The sequence below is a fragment of the Temnothorax curvispinosus genome, unplaced genomic scaffold (assembly GCF_003070985.1).
Source record: "Temnothorax curvispinosus isolate PA1 unplaced genomic scaffold, ASM307098v1 QBEX01008409.1, whole genome shotgun sequence".
In the NCBI taxonomy this organism is placed as follows: domain Eukaryota; kingdom Metazoa; phylum Arthropoda; class Insecta; order Hymenoptera; family Formicidae; genus Temnothorax; species Temnothorax curvispinosus.
The window spans coordinates 1-16,863 of record NW_020218189.1 but is presented as its reverse complement, the minus strand read 5'-3'; the positions used below and the strand labels follow the sequence as shown (position 1 = coordinate 16,863).

The window sequence follows — 16,863 nt, the reverse complement described above, 5'->3', positions numbered from 1 at the left end:
AGAAAGGTAGTTTTAGCTCTCCGTTTGTGAGTACCTTCGTTGATCTGTGATTAAATTTATATGGGATAAATAATGACTTTTAGCGTATAATTTTTCACGGTATAGATAAAAATCACCTTGATTTTATTTTTTCTAATAATTATTTCATTCCGTAATGTTTCAGGCACCAAGGCGCGTACAATCCTCGTGGTATTTTCATCTTTGACAATGAATCACTGGTGATGAAGAAGTGGCAAATTTTGGAATTCGACGGCAAGCCGTATTATGCGTTTGTACCCGAAGGCGATTCGCCTTTACCGGACGAGGATATACCAGGACAAGTGGATGAGCAATTAGAGGAGGAAGTTGAAGGGGAGGAGCTAGAAGAGGAAGTAGAGGAAATGGAATATGACAACATTAGTATAGAGGTGAAAGAGGAGTGTCAGTTCAAGGGAGAAGAATACGATTCTTTGGACGAGAAATACAACGTTGAGAGCATTCTTAATGGGAATGTTGAAGAAATAGAGGAACTGAAAGGAACTATAAAGCCGATCACACTAAACGGCATCAGCGAAACTGTCGATGATAAGACGGTTGGAGATTTATACCAGGTGAAAGTACAGGGCAGTATGGTGACTATCGAGAAACTTGCGTCCAACCCGGAGGTAGACGCGAAACCGAGTGGCAGTATCGTGCAGACTATCGAGAAACTTGCGTCCAACCTGGAAGTAGACACGAAACCGAGTGGCAGTATGGTGACTATCGAGAAACTTGCGTCCAACCCGGAGGTAAACACGGAAGCGAGTGGCAGTATGGTGACTATCGAGAAACTTGCGTCCAACTCGGAGGTAGACACGGAAGCGAGCGAAGATCAGACAGAGGACGAAAATGACGATGAGGGAGAAGTAGAATATCTTGAGGAAGCAATGGTAGATGTGCCTAGCGTACCTTCTAGCAATAATGCAACACCTCCGAAAATGCCTTCTCCGAAAAAGACTCCGAGTGAGATAGTGAAATGCAAATTGTGCTCGGAGATATTCGACACGGTATTAGCCTTCAGGAAACACGTAGCGTGGAGTCATAAGAAGAAGATATGCATAAAAGAGGATGGCGCTTACATATGCGCCGTGTGCGGCTTTAGAACCCCGAAGAAGAGCTCGTTCATCGCTCATCTGGATAGGAAGCACGATACTTGGTCCAGGAAACGACCTAGCGCCACGAAATTCCCTTGCTCGGCATGCGGATTTGTTTGCAGATCGAAGCATTCCTTGCAGTCCCACTTCACGAGGAAGCATACGGACAATTACGAGCACCAGTGCAATTTCTGCACAAAAAAGTTCAAGGTCAAGGGGGATCTAACGAATCATATACGATTCCATCATAAGGAGAAGCCGATCAAGTGCGATGTATGTGGCAAACAGTGCCTTAACAGCGGTTCGCTCTATGTGCATCAGAAATGGGCGCACTACAAGCCCAAGTACGAGTGTCACATCTGCAAAAGACGTATGGTTACGCAAGAGAATCTGGATCAGCATTTGCTGACGCAGCACGAGCAACGCGACAAAATAGTTTGCGCGGAATGCGGTAAGACCTTCACGAAGAAAGACTCGTTCAAGAGGCACATGGTGGTGCACACGGGATGCAAGCCGCATTCCTGCATGATCTGTAGCAAACCTTTCGCGCGAAGGTCACAGCTGCGCCAGCATTTGCTTATCCATACTGGCAAACGACCGTTTGTATGTGACATATGCGGCAAAGCGTTCACGCAAAAGCCAGGATTGATCTGCCATAGAAAAACTCACCCTGGCCCGCATCCGCCGTTGCCCGTGATGCCAATCGCGGATATCGTTAAAGAGTTCACCGACGGATACGTGCAAGAAAGTAAAGGGTGTAAGAAAGAGAACTTCGACGAGGACATGTGAACGTTTTAGTTCATCATGTCGTTATATATGTCGAATTTTTTTTTTAATTAGTGTCTAAGAGAACACAAGCACACGATCGTTATAAAATAAGAATGATAGGACAATCGAGAAAATGTAGAACAGAAACATTAAAAACATCTCGGGCGGCAATTGCAAAACTTCCAAACGGAATTTTTATATTTACGCGAAGGATTATAGATTGTTTATCACAGCCGATTGCGATACCTCGATTTTAATAAAACTATCGGGCTTTTTATTGTCTCTATACTGTCTACTCTCCCCTATCCGATTTTTGTTATTTATTTGTTCTCTTGCGCATCGTTTTTGTGACAAATGTAAAATAATGAGAAAGTTGAAGCAAAAGATAAAAGATGATAAACAATAGAAACGTAGAGAGAAACAGAGTAAAGTATTTGTAAAACTCTGCGGTATCACTATTTTAGAAATTTAAAATTAGGAAAAAGAAAGCATCATAAAGCAAATTGTCGATGATGCCAATTTCTCTAAGAAGTTAATTAACTTTGTTTTTAAATTTAGTTTTATCAACTCACAAAATGTTTCCGCAATTATCGCTAATAAATTTAAATATAATTTATGTTATACAGATATACATATGTATGTCGTCCAGATAAAAAAATTACCTTAAAATTTAATTTTAAAATAAAACCAGTGATTGTCTCAATGTAATGTACTAAGGAATAAAAACATACTTATTAGAATAGAAGTATTCCATTGAAAACAAGAATGCCACCAAGTTTTCGAAGTTTGTGATCCATAATGATTTCTTTATATCCAAAATTTGATTAAATTTTTGAGAGTAACTGATATACATATAATAAATAGATATAAAATGTATAGATAGATAGCTAGCTGTTGTAAATTACATATTTCTAAAATAGAATAGAATAGAAGAATAGTGATCTTACAACTTTTGTCGGCGTTTCAGTCTCTCGATATATTTATCGTCAACCAAATTAAAACTTTGTACACTTTCTTGAGCCAATAAAATACATTACGAAGGTATATAATGAAAATACAACATTTATTTTTGTGGATCACATGCAACATCGCCAATAGGTCAAATGACGTATTAAAATTAATGAAGAAACGTAAATTATTTTGATAGTTTTGATTTGATACTGTTCAATATTTTTTTAAACGCTATTTTATTGGTTAAAAATGGCTCAATAATATTTTTCATAATGCAAATGCTGATTTTGTGAGCAGAGAAAGAATCGTATTAGGCATAATAATATAAATCAATCATAAAATCATGTAAGTACAATTGGTAAAAAAGTTATGTAAATTTTCCGCTTAATGCAACATTGTTTTACAGAAGATAAATATAAAATGTCTATTACATACACTATCTTATTATCTCTCTTTTTTTTTATAAAAATATTTTTTTATACGTATGTTTCATGCATGTATGATATTACTTTATTCGTACTGGTATAAAATTCGGATTTGCAGTGTCACGATAATTTAAAAATTTAGTCATTAGATAGAAGTATAAGATAATTCGGCCTATTTAATTATTTAATTATTTTTTCCGTTATTTCCGTTATTTAAAGAATAGATTTAAAAATTGAAATAACTTATATAAAAAAATGGAAAAATCAGAACTTTTTGATTTTAAAATGGTGCTAAAATGACTCTCAGAATAATCTTTTTATAAGAAGAAAAAATGGTATGTTTTTGTTTTATTGAAATAATTGAAGTAATAATTGAAATAAGCCTTTATTTTTTTATCTTTATCTTTATCTTTATTTTTCATTTTATATAATTTTTTTCATTTTTTTAAATTTTTTTATCATTTTTTTATTTTTTTTTCTTTATTTTTATTTTTATTTTTCATTTTACAATAGCTATCTCAGAATCAGCATTTCTTATTGGTGTTTATAATAAAACCATAATTTTTTGAAAGATATATCGTGAGAATATTGAGTATAGTACAATATTTGATAATAAATGATGTAATTGCTTTATTGTGGGCAAATTTTTGTATCTATTGTACAGTAAGTAATTTTCTATTAATATCTCACTGTTATATTATGTGTGGAGAAACAATATTCTTACGTATACAAGAGCACAAAGTGATTCAATCACTTTTTTAAAATGTAAAGGATAATAATTTATTTACATTAATAATTATCTTGTCACGTAAAATACATCAAGCAATTATCGATTTCTTCATACACAATACATGTTCTCTGGCGTATACATTAATATTAATTTATAAGCAATAGCGCATTGAATGGCTTTACATAAGTATTAGTTTTCTTTGAAGATAACTGTGTTCAATAAAATTAGATTAGTAAGGTATGTGCACGAGTACAGATTACCGTTTCAAATAAATATTTTTGACAACACTTCTTGTAAAATATCTTTAGATAATGATAAATTTAGTTAAACAATATATATTTAATTAAAGAATGCGTACATATGTATACCCAGACACAGCACGCATATGCAAAATCGGGACATAAGACGTCTTAAAGATATCTTTAAAACGTCGTATGATATGATGTCTAAAAGGCGTTTTAATGTCGTCTTTAATCTTACGTCCCAATTTTGGACATTTGTGCTGTCTGGGTATACATATAATATTATAAGATTATTATGATCCTGTTTTAACAGCCATTTTTTAATGCCTAAAACTTTTACGTACTTGTGCTACTTTCGAAGACAATTCAGATTTTACGAAACATTTCGTAAAGTCACAATAAGAGATAAGTATACTTTGTATTAACCAGATGTGTTGAGGTTTTAATAATAATAATAATCTTTTTTCTTAAACTTTTAGGGGTATAATCGATACTATCGGTTCTTTAAAAGTCGACAAATAACAGTTTGTCGCAGTTACAATCTTCTGTGAGAATTGCGCAGAAAAATCTCAATTCAAAGCAAGCCTATATACGAAAAGCATGTCAAGGAATAAGCCGCATCATCCCAGGACTGCAAGTTTATGATGAAAAAATATATTCAGAGGAAAGAGAAAAGTCATGTGAGAAGGTTTAAACTTGTGCTTCATTACTTTTATTATTGCTTCGCAGTTGAAAAGTCAGTAGAATTTTCATTTCTGCGAACATCATTTTTTACTTGAAGAACGAACTGCGATTACATATCGAAAAGATGAACGCTTTTAAAAAAGTATTTTTGCGACATTGTTTGCGCGATAACGTTCGACCTGCAAGGGGGGGTATAATTTAAGAAAACATACAGACGATCAGAATTATATACGGCGTACAATGTACGCAACGTTTGCAACTGGCACTTTAAGACTAAGAGAGATCTGCACAAGTTTATGCAATGCTTATACAATAGTAACCGCCAGACGATGTGCGATCTGTACGGTAAAACTCACCAGAATCTGTTTGCCCTTAATAGGCATCGCGTAGATTGTACCTACGGTCATCAGTTCTTTTGGGACGTGTACTGAAAGAAATTCGCGACGAAGAAGGAGCAACACCGCAAGCTACATAATAACCGGGAGGCCATCGTCTGCCACGTGCGATAAGATCTTGAGCAGCAAGGATTCTATGAAGAAGTGATACACCGAGAAGTCATACCGATATGATGCCGTATAGAGCTGCACGGTAAGAGATTCATGATCCAGAACGTGAATCAATCAACAGCATCTACCGATGCATCAGGTTGTACGTCTGTGATGTCTGCGGTTAAAACTCCACGTAGAAGCCTGATCACGTATAGGAGAAACTATCCTGGATCTTTACTTCGACTGCCCACGATGTCGGTAAATCACCTTATCAAGGATCTACTGAAGACGAAAGTGGAGAAACAGAAATTAACGCTTTAAAGAAGATAAAGAACGCAGTTGAGACGTGTGTTGTGTCCACTTATCTTTAGCTTTAAAAGAACTTGTAACAATTACAAGAAAGAGGAAATATTGATATTACTGTATTAGGAGAAAGATTTCTACATTTTAATAAATTTTATGATCTTATACTGGATTATTATTTCTATTTTTTTTTTTACTAGTCAGAGTAAAGAAGCGAAACTTTTAATATTTTCGTTCGCATTGCGTTATTACGAGATTATTGTCCTAAATATTTTTTTAGGACAACGTGACTATGTATTTAAAAGTATAGTATATGTAATTTATTATTTTGCGCTTAGCAAAACATTTTACTTAGACCAACGAGGATGTTTGACTCAAGTATTTTCGGTTTAATAATATTAATATAATATTTCTATTGATCGTTACTTCTTTTAACGAAAATATATCTGTATTTAAGTTTTTAGACTGGAAACTGAAGATTGCTAATTGATGTCGTATTTTGGCTAAAGAAAGTATGTATGCTGTATTTTTGTTATTAACATGGTATTTGCATATCGTGTATTCTCCAAAGAGCGACAGTATTAAAATTGTTAAAGTGGTAAATGATAATAAAATGGTAATAATATCATCTTTTTTCTCATTTTACTTCACCTTCTATAGTTTCCCAAATATTCATCTTCAATCGCGTAATATTCGTCATTAAAGGAAGATGTTAATGTTTTGTATTAGCGTAACATTTATAAAACAATAAAATATTAACGTACTAAAATATTAACTAAAATGATAAATTTAACGAAGTAATTATTGGAAGAGCACTGCAAAATGTTTGTATAACTTTTCTACTTTAAAACTTTGAAACTTTTCATGAAATATTAAGCTTATTTTCCGTAAAGTCGGCCGTAAAGTTACTTCGGGCAAAGCGGTTAAAGGAAGATACTGTGAGCGACAGAGGCACTTTTCTCATATTTCTGAACGTTTCTTGACTGAACGTGTTTTTTTTATGTCGTAGGTTTGATTTACTAGAAATGGAAGGAATCAAGAACGAAGGCATTCGGGGTCCCCATGCATTCTTTATCGAGACATCTCCAAGTATCGCCGAGATAATCAACACGGAGAGCAGCAAAGAAAACAGGAATGTAGTGAGACGCCTGCATTACGCCTGCGACGTTTGCTCGTTCCCCTGTCGGACGAAGGGAAACTTAAGAAAGCACATGCAGCTTCACAAGTACACGTGCAGAACCTGCAACGAGCGGTTCGCCTCGTCGGAGAAGCTGGAACTTCACATGGTCGTGCATCACGGCGAGCCCAAGTACACCTGCAAACTGTGCTACTCCGTCGTGTGGAACAAGCCGGACATGAAGAAGCACTTCCTCGTGAGCCACTTGGATCCTTTCTGCAACACGTGCACCGCCTGCAACAAGGTGTTCCAATCGAAGTACGCTATAGAGAGGCACATGTACAGCCAGCACACGAAACTCTCGGTGGCGTGCACCATTTGCAGACGCGTCTACAACAGTTACCACGCGCTCAAGGCGCACACCAAGCTCATTCACCTGAAGACCGGCTACCAGTGCGAGATCTGCAAGCGGCGTCTCCTCTCCGCGGATTCTCTCGAGGCGCACCTACGTCGGCACGAGGGCACGCGAAACATGGACAGCTACATCTGCACAACGTGCGGTGAGACCTTTCTCACGAAAAACAAGCTGAACAAACACGTGACCATCCACGGCGAGATCAATCCCTACGTCTGCCCGGTCTGCCAGAAAGCCTTCGAGAAACGGGCGAATCAGGTGCAACATATTCTGACGCACATGAGTAACGTTTACGCGTGCGACATATGCGGGTTGAGGTACTCGCGAAGGGCTGCCCTGATATGGCACAGGAAAATGCATCCTGGGCCGCTCGGTAAACTGCCAGTTATACCCGTGATAGGCATTGTGAGCGAGTTTGTTAAGAATTATATTAGCAAAACGAAAAACTTACCAAACACTTAATCCAAGTCCGAAACCGTTAAATCTAGAAAGTACTATAATCATTTGTTTAAACGTTATCTTTTCCTTTATAGAGATAGGATTTTTCTAAAGATAAATTTTTATCAAGCGCGTGATATTTCTATATCTTCAGTAATTGCAATTATAGGATAAGACGTTTGTTATTTTTTTTCCCGGGTATATTGCAAGTTTCTGTTAAATGATGTTACGATGCTATATTTTGTAATAAACGCAGTTAGATTTATATATGATTACTTCGTACATGTACAGCGAATATTTACTTGAATATATATATATATATATATGAACGATTAATCCAAATCGCTTTTCCTTCAAATTGTTTTCGATTAATCTATTCCCCGACAATTAAATTCTGATCTGTAGATTTTACTTACTCGTCGTCAGGTAAGTTATACCATTTGCCATTAATTAATTATGCCGCATAATTAATTATGGTACTGATACGCACTCTTTTTTTAGGTGATCCAAGAGTTTTGCGTTGCATATATGAAAAGCCGATATTTAATCCTCTTTCGCAAACTCTGCAGACTTCTAATCTCCCTTTAAGGAAGGTAACTTGAAGAACGATGGCAATAAAGCATCCAAATGTTTATTAAACCGCCTCCAATAATTATTGTAAACCGTTCCCAACTACCTCCTCCTCGTTTTTATCAAACTCTCAATGATTTTTCTCGACAGGCACATAAGCAATCGTTCCTTCGAGTTATAGCTGTTGGTAACGCGAATTTTTGTCTTTTTATGTTTTAGAGTGGATCCGTTGAATGTTGAATCCAATGTCCAGAAACCATTTGTCGGAATCGAATGTGAATGGACGAAAGGAGAAAAATCGTTAACAGAACATGAAGGACGACCATCGGAAAAGATGAGTGCAAGTCTAACGAGAGAAAAGCTTGGTTCGCGGATCGTAACCGAGGAAAATCGACCGACTAGAAAGAAGACGACGTGCGTGGAGTGCGATCACTGTCGCCGCAAGTTCTTGAAGAAGAGCAACCTCGCCGAGCATCTGAAGCAGCATAGGCACAAATGCGCCGACTGCCCGAAGACCTTCAGCCTTCGGCGTTATCTGGTCTCCCACGTCGAGAAGAATCATCGGCAGCAGATGTACGAGTGTAGCGTGTGCAAGTACAAAAGCAACAACAAAGGTACCCTGAAGAATCACTACATCCGGCTGCACACGAGTAACTACGACTACGCGTGTGACACGTGCGGCAAGCAGTTCAAGATAAAGAAGGCCCTGAATCACCACGTGAAGCAGAATCACAGCGAGGCTCCGCCGATCGTGTGTGACGTCTGCGGTCACTTCAGTAAGAATCTCCACGCCCTCAAGGCTCACATGAAGTACAGGCATTACAAGCCGGAGTTTGTCTGCCGGATATGTCGACGGGGTATGACGACACAGGAGAACTTGGAGCAGCATCTTACGTGGCACGAAACCAGGGAGAAGGTACTCTGTCCGACTTGCGGCAAGAGATTCCGGGGACGCGACCTGGACTCGCACATGAGAGTGCACACCGGGGTGAAGCCGTTCCCCTGCCCTGTCTGCGGAAAGACTTTTCGACGGCAAACTGCTCAAGAGCAGCACGTGTTGATCCACACCGGAAAGAGACCGTACATTTGCGATATTTGCGGTCAAGCGTTCGCTCAAAAGCCCGGTTTAATCTGCCACAGGAAGAGACATCCTGGCCCGCTGCCCCCGCTACCTGTAGTCTCCATCAAGAACATCGTCACGGAATTCACGAAAGAATACGCGACGAAAAACGCAGTCATAAAGATTGAATAAGATGTACAAGTTTGTAGTATTTTTAGTGGATACACCTCTACACCTGACGAATTAATTGTGGATTAAATGCTTCACGATTACATAGAGAATAATTAAAAATTTGATATAAAAAGAGCCATGGTCAAAAAACAAGAATCTCAGAAAGTTGCTTATTTAAATAGTACTTTTTATCTATATAGAAGAAATACATATTTCTTTTACATATTTTGTAGATATAAATGTGATATTTGTATAGGTCTTATAAATATTCTTACAAAAATTAATATTTTTTATTGATACTTTTTATTCATACATATATAAACTTTTTGAGCAATATTATATACATGTATATGTATACATATATGCACACTTTTTTATATCAAATTTTGAAATATGAATGTCTTTTTTGCAATTTTCTACTGTATTTTGTATGTAGTTTATAATAAAAATTACAATTTTTATCAATTTTGTATATATTCATTGATTTCCTTTGTGTAACACAATGAAGTATGACACGAGAGAATTAAAGAATACATAATATTCTATTTACTTAAGATAAATATGATATCGATATTTTTGTTCAACAACTAAATAAATATGTAATTAACTAGTTTTTATTTAAATCATAATATTAATCATCCAGAGTATATCATTTTCTTTCATTTAAAAATATTTTCGGCAATGATATTCGGTAATGAAATTTTAGGTAAATATAGATTAATTTCATTGTTATAAAAGAATCAAAATTTTTATTAAGTAAATGTTATTGTTAAATAACTATTTAATCATTTTTTAATAGTGCTGGAATACTATTTAAAAATATTTTATGTTACATTAATTACGATCTATATTTGGGATTTAACTTAATGTAATCTTTATATTTCTCGCAGTCTCTTTGTAGATTAAAAATATTTTCGTGTAAAAAAAAAACTGGAAATCATTCAACAATCTTAATATCCCAAGTAAGTAAGCTCAATATCCAGCGATAGATCCTGCATATCGTGTGTAATAAAATTTAATTCGTTCGTAATTTATGTTTTAGTGATTCACCCGTGGATCCTCTGAACATCGTGGACGCGGAAAGCATAGAATGCGTGCCCGAATACGACTTATTATCAAATAGAATTAAACGGCACATCGCCAGGAAAAGAAAAACGAGAGAAGATACGAAAAAGCAGAACTTGAATCGGGACAAAGTTGACAAGAAGAAACCTAAATTTTCCTTGGAGTGCGCCACGTGCGGCCAACGTTTCAGCCAGAAAGCAACCATGGTAGTACATATGAGCCTGCACAAGTATCAGTGCCAAACCTGCTGCCAGAGCTTTAGTCTGAAGCGAGAGCTAAAGCGCCACGTCATGAACGTTCACGGACCTCTTCTGTATCCCTGCAGCATCTGCGAATACAAGAGCAACAACAAGTGTACCCTGAAGGATCATTTCATACGGAAACATACCAGCGGGTTCCAGCACTCCTGTACGGTCTGCAAGAAGGAGTTCAAAATCAAGAACGATCTGAAGCAACACATGAATCAGGTGCACAGCGGCGAGCCACCCATCATCTGCAGCATCTGCGGACATGCCTGCAAGAACGTGCCCGCCATCAAGGCGCATATGAAGTATCGACACTACAAGCCTGCTTACGAGTGCAAGATATGTAAGCGCGGTCTGACCACGCAGGAGAATCTCGACCAACATCTGATCTGGCACGAGCGAAAGGAGAAGGTCGTCTGTCCCACCTGCGGCAAGACCTTCGGCCAGAAGAGGGACTTGGACCTCCACTTGAGGATCCATCAGGGTATCCGGCCGTTCTCCTGTCCGGTCTGCGGTAAAACCTTTCCTAGAAAGACCGCACAGGAGCAACACATATTAATTCACACCGGGAAAAAACCGTACATCTGCGACATATGCGGACATACCTTCGCGCAGAAACCCGGACTCATCTGCCACAGGAAGCGGCATCCCGGACCGCTGCCGCCGTTGCCTGTGGTATCCATTAAGAAAATAATCATGGACTTTACCCAGGAATTGGTCTCTTCTACGCAACAAGACAAAATAGATAGCTAAATAGTTATTTGAGAAATTGCTTCAACGTGTATCGACGACGAAATTAATTAAATTCATTTACAATCCTGGGATGCACGCACGATCCCATATGCGCGAAAGCACGTGACATCTGTTATTGTGATTAGTTCACGAATTTTGCAATTTGTTTCTCTGAATATCGAGGATTGTCTTAACAATTTGATTTAAAAAAAACGCGAAATGTAGTTTGAAATAATCGACACAGAGTTTACCTATTAAAACGTTAGTTAAATAATATTGATCCATATGAATTCTAAAATTAAACAAGTTTAATTTGATTTCCTAATTTGTACTATCTAACTTATACTATCTATACGACGTTTGCCTCTCTGTCGCGTAAGTCAATTCTAAATAACATAATTTTTAATTAGATGTATTACCTAATTAAAAAATTACCAAACTAACTGACACGCATTTTACGTAAAAATGGTAAAAAGTAAGATTTTTAATAGAGAAGAATTTTATAAATCATAATTTGTTCGTATCATGTACGTATCAATTTATTCCCGGATTACTATTCACCTCACATACTACTTTACTTACAAATTCTCAAACCTATAAACTTTCCAATCGATTTTTTATAAACCTAGACATAGACGGCATCAGAGAATACATACAAGAGAATCAGGAACGAATCAACTACTCTCATATTAGGATGTTAATTATCTGATTATATTAGTGATCCTAATTATTTGTTATACAAATTATATTCTGTATATAATTTTTTAAGGAAGCAAATTCAGAAATTAACATTCTCAAAGTTTTTATACACACGAGCGCTCTATCATATTTCAAAAAATTATATATTTCAGTTTCTCTATTTACGCTACGGTGTATATAAATAATTATGTATTTACTTCTTTTAAATAAAAGAAAGATATTGTCTAGTAACCTTGATATTATTTTTCTGACATTTACAAAGAAACCATTATTTTTTTTTTTAACTAAAATGCCTTGATACAATGCTCACAATAATTTGTTATATAGTTATATAGTTATGCGTATTATTGTTGTAAAATTAAAATTAATATCTTTAAATGTAATCTGTCCTCTTTAGTATACATATATTTATAAGAGAATGATTGTCGTTTTTACTTGTTTTACAAAATTGATGCATATTTAATATATCGTAGCTAACACAACAAATTATGTTGTTTTCTCTTAAAAATTTGTTTGAAATTTGCTCGAATAAAATATTTCACATTTATTTACAAAATCTTGTAACTTAATTATCTTGTAACTTAAATAACTTAATTTTGTAACGGTTATGTGATTCCTCCTTATTTATAATTTCTATTTTAATTTTACAAAAACGACTAAATTTTGTAGAATTATTACGTTATTACATTGTTAATGTTTCTTATGTTATCACATCTGAAGACAAGTGGTAGAAAGGGTAGGTAGCGCTCACACAAATTGAAGAAGTAAAAGTAAATCATTCAAGATCCCAACTACAAGTATAGTATAAAAATGTGGCGTTAATTTTTCAATTGAAAATCATTTCAATTAATTTTTGTTTTTCTGTGAAATTCCGTCATGAGATGCATATTTTATTATCCTCCCCTTCTTTCAGGCAACGACGGGGAGGTAGATTGCGCGCCATGCACCAATGCGTCAAGTGCGGGGCTCGTTTCCGTCACACGCGAAAGCTCGTAGAGCACCTGAAGAACCTGCACAACATCGACCGGGCGTTCAGCTGCGACGAGTGCAACAAGACGTTTCGCAGCCCGATGAACATAGCTCGTCACAAACTGATCCACACGGGGTTGAAAGCGTTCACCTGCGATCTCTGCGAGTACAGCACCAATCAGAAGTCCAATCTGGAGTGCCATCGTCGACGGCACGCGAAGGACTACAGCTTCAAGTGCGAGACGTGCGGCAGAGGCTTTTTCCACAGGGCCGAGTACCTGGACCATCAGAACGCGCACACGAACAAGCGTCTGTATCGTTGCGAGCACTGCTGCAAGAATTACCTGTACAAGAAGAACCTGTCGGTGCACCTGGTGACGCATCACGCCGGCAAACATGCCGCCGCGGTCACGAGGAGCGCGAGGACCAGGCACGCGTGCAAGTTCTGCCCGGAGAGATTCGTGTACAAGAGGCTGCTGGAGAGGCACATGAAAAACCAGCACGGATTCGCGGACGCGCCAGCGAAGCACCTGTGCGATCTGTGCGGCGCGGAACTGTCGTCGATGAGACGACTGCTGGTGCACAAACGCAATCACGCGGGCGAGAGGATCTTCGAGTGCGACACGTGCGACAAGAGGTTCGCCAGCAAGGAGAATCTGAGCATTCACAAGCGGACGCACACCGGCGACAAGCCGCACGTGTGCCAGCAGTGCGGCCGCGGTTTCACGCAGAGAACATCGCTGGTCCTGCATCTGCGGTACCACTCGGATCAGAGGCCTTACCAGTGCTTGGACTGCGGCAAGGGATTCGTGTCCAACACCTTACTCAAGAGGCATCGCAAAGTGCACGAGAAGATCGTGCAGCCGAAGCTGTGAGATGGAACTTCCGACGAACACGACATTTCGATCTCTATCTAATTAGGATTATTTTAATGTTTTTTTTTTTTTTACAATTGTATTTACCTCAAACAATTCTATTATGTTAACAGAAAAATGTTTTAAACACCAAACACTTTTTTTTAATATAAGAATGAAATATTCAACAAGTATGATACATTTATATTTTTGTAATATTTGGAAATTTGTAATTTTAATATTTCAAACGATCACAATTATTTATATTATTATAAATTACCTTCAATAGATCTATAACTTATGTTACTATATTATTTACACTGTATATGTTATTCAATATACAGTGAATATATAGGATTGACTTGTTGACTGCGATTGTAATATTTTGTAATAAATGCAACGTAAATCTGGAATATATAGAATTGATTTTAATTACGTCTTTAAAATGTACCATTGAATCTCGTTCGCCACTTGCGGTTCTTTAACGATGCGATCTGTGAGTTCTCCTCAGCTGTGGAAGCACACTTTACAAAAGCATCGACTTTATCCTAGGTAACGAATGTTAGTAGAATTTACAGTTACGTTTCGACGAGGCTTTATGTAAATGTGTATCATTATTGCAGCCAGTGGACAAATAATCACGATTTGAAGGTGAAGAATGAGGACCTACCTGATATTGGACAAAAGTGAGTTACTTATAATTTATATTAAGAGTTTACAGGACTTTGAACATTTCAAAAAATTAAACATTTTTTTCATTTTCCACTAGTTTAAAATCATACAAATGGAGCTGATGTAGATTAATTGTGAGTAAATTGTTAAAAATTACAAAATTTATGTTCCAAGATTTAAACGCGCTTTTCTCAAAACATTATTTTTGAAAACGATGGCCATGATAACTCAAACACGGTTTATCCGATTAATTTAAAGATTTAAAGTAACACTTAATAATATTTTGCTTTGGTTTGCAGATACTTTTAATCCTCTTTTTTAAGTTGTAACAAATGTTTTTATTGATACTTATTTGTGATCAGTTTATTGACTCAAATTGTATATCTATTCTACGTGACGGCAGTTTGTTTAAAAAATAATTGCGAATATAGATCTGACGGAATCTATCTTATTGTTAGACTTTAAGTATCAAGTTGTCGACCCAGGTTCTGTCTGTAAAGAGAAGAGACCCGTCGAAATGCTTGCTGTTTTGAATGGTTGCAGATTCGAAGGTGGCGAGAAGGTCTGCGAGCTGTGCCAGGCAAAATTTCACTTTGTTACCAGACTGGTCGCCCACCTGAGAATAGCGCACGGCATCCTTCGGCCCTTCAAGTGCGTCACCTGCGACAAGAATTATCCCCAGCAGTTCATGCTTAACGCCCACGTGAAGAAATCGCACACGCCGAAGACCGCGCCGTGTAACCAGTGCAGCTTCATGGGCGTCAACGTGACCGACGTAGAGAGGCACAGGCGGCGACGTCACCGAGCCCCGCCGAAATTCACGTGCGAGATTTGCAGCCAGGATTTCGCCGATAAGGACACTCTGATCGCGCACACGACGATGCACGACTTCATGCGGTATCAGCGATGCAACGCGTGCGGTAGCATCTTCAACGATGTGTACAGGTATATCTTCTTGATCGCTGAATCTGCTGTTATATCACTGGGTTTACTTCTATGACACTTAAAACTCAAATGACCCGTACACGTTTAGATTTTTTTCTGAATTCGGAGGAAGTTCAATTTCGACTTCGCAAGTTTCCCGATCGCGTTTTATATTAAAAAATAGATTCTTCCTTTTCTTTGTTAGCTTGATTTGTTTGTCGACAAGCTATACATACTCAATCTGCTCTAGAAAATAAATTATAAAGCTTCCCTGTTTTTCCTTTGGGATTAAAAATAGTATCACACAGTATCTTAAATCAATTAATTCTACGATATCGAGGTGATGTAAATACAGATTGCAAAAGAGTATATTGCGTAGCTTGAAGGAACACAATCGTCTCTACCACTACGATCCTGCGTCGGACGAGAAGTCGTTCGAGGAGCCCAACGAGAACGAGTCCGAGCACAAATGCGACGTTTGTGGCAGGGCCTACAAGTATAAGTCGATGCTGAAGCAGCACAAGATCAGAGCTCACGGTGACCAGTCGAACCACGAGAGACGCAGGTACCTTTGCGCGCTGTGCGGCAAGGAGTTGAAGACGGCGAAGGGCCTCGAAATCCACAACAGATCGCACACCGGCGAAAAGCCGTATACTTGCGAGGTGTGCGGCAAGTGTTTCGCCTGTGAGACCCTGTTGAGGACCCACAAAGTCACCCACACCGGAGAAAGGAAGTACTCGTGCGACCAATGCGGCAAGGCTTTCACGCAGAGGTCCACTCTGGTTGTTCACAAGCGATATCACACGGGCGAACGACCGTACGTTTGTCCTCGATGCGGTAAGGGTTTTGTCACACGAACTGTCCTTAATACTCACATGAAGTCCTGTCGTTGAGGTGGATTTGTCTTCACAGAATTTGTCGAGTCAACGCGAAGGAATAGATATCACCTATATATCATGAATGCTTAGGAATCCTACAGACGTTTGAAGATGTTATGATGTCTTAAATAATTTTTTACATAATTTTTAATTCAATAACAGAAGACTTGAATATACTAAATCTTTTACATAACTAAAGTTCCGAAGATATTATAATTAAGGATTATACTTTTTTACCTCAGGATGATAGATAAATATATTTTCTAATTTTAGTAATGACTAATGAAGAAACCGTCCGTGATATTAGTGAAAAAGATAATATCCCTTTTTTGTGTTAGTGGGATATCTATT

At 37.6% G+C, this 16,863-nt stretch overlaps 1 protein-coding gene across 1 annotated transcript in view; it reads left to right on the top strand.

The window, feature by feature from the left end:
• The window catches only part of LOC112457896, a 65,668-nt gene extending 48,811 nt beyond the window's left edge, over window positions 1–16,857 (top strand). The window contains exons 5-11 of the mRNA XM_025021195.1: window positions 172–1,897; window positions 8,463–9,446; window positions 10,517–11,501; window positions 13,097–14,046; window positions 14,662–14,724; window positions 15,254–15,655; window positions 16,014–16,857. Coding sequence (XP_024876963.1) covers window positions 172–1,897; window positions 8,463–9,446; window positions 10,517–11,501; window positions 13,097–14,046; window positions 14,662–14,724; window positions 15,254–15,655; window positions 16,014–16,527 — 5,624 coding nt within the window. The 3' untranslated portion in view covers window positions 16,528–16,857. The remainder of the gene's footprint in view (window positions 1–171; window positions 1,898–8,462; window positions 9,447–10,516; window positions 11,502–13,096; window positions 14,047–14,661; window positions 14,725–15,253; window positions 15,656–16,013) is intronic.
• Window positions 16,858–16,863: the final 6 nt, after the last annotated feature.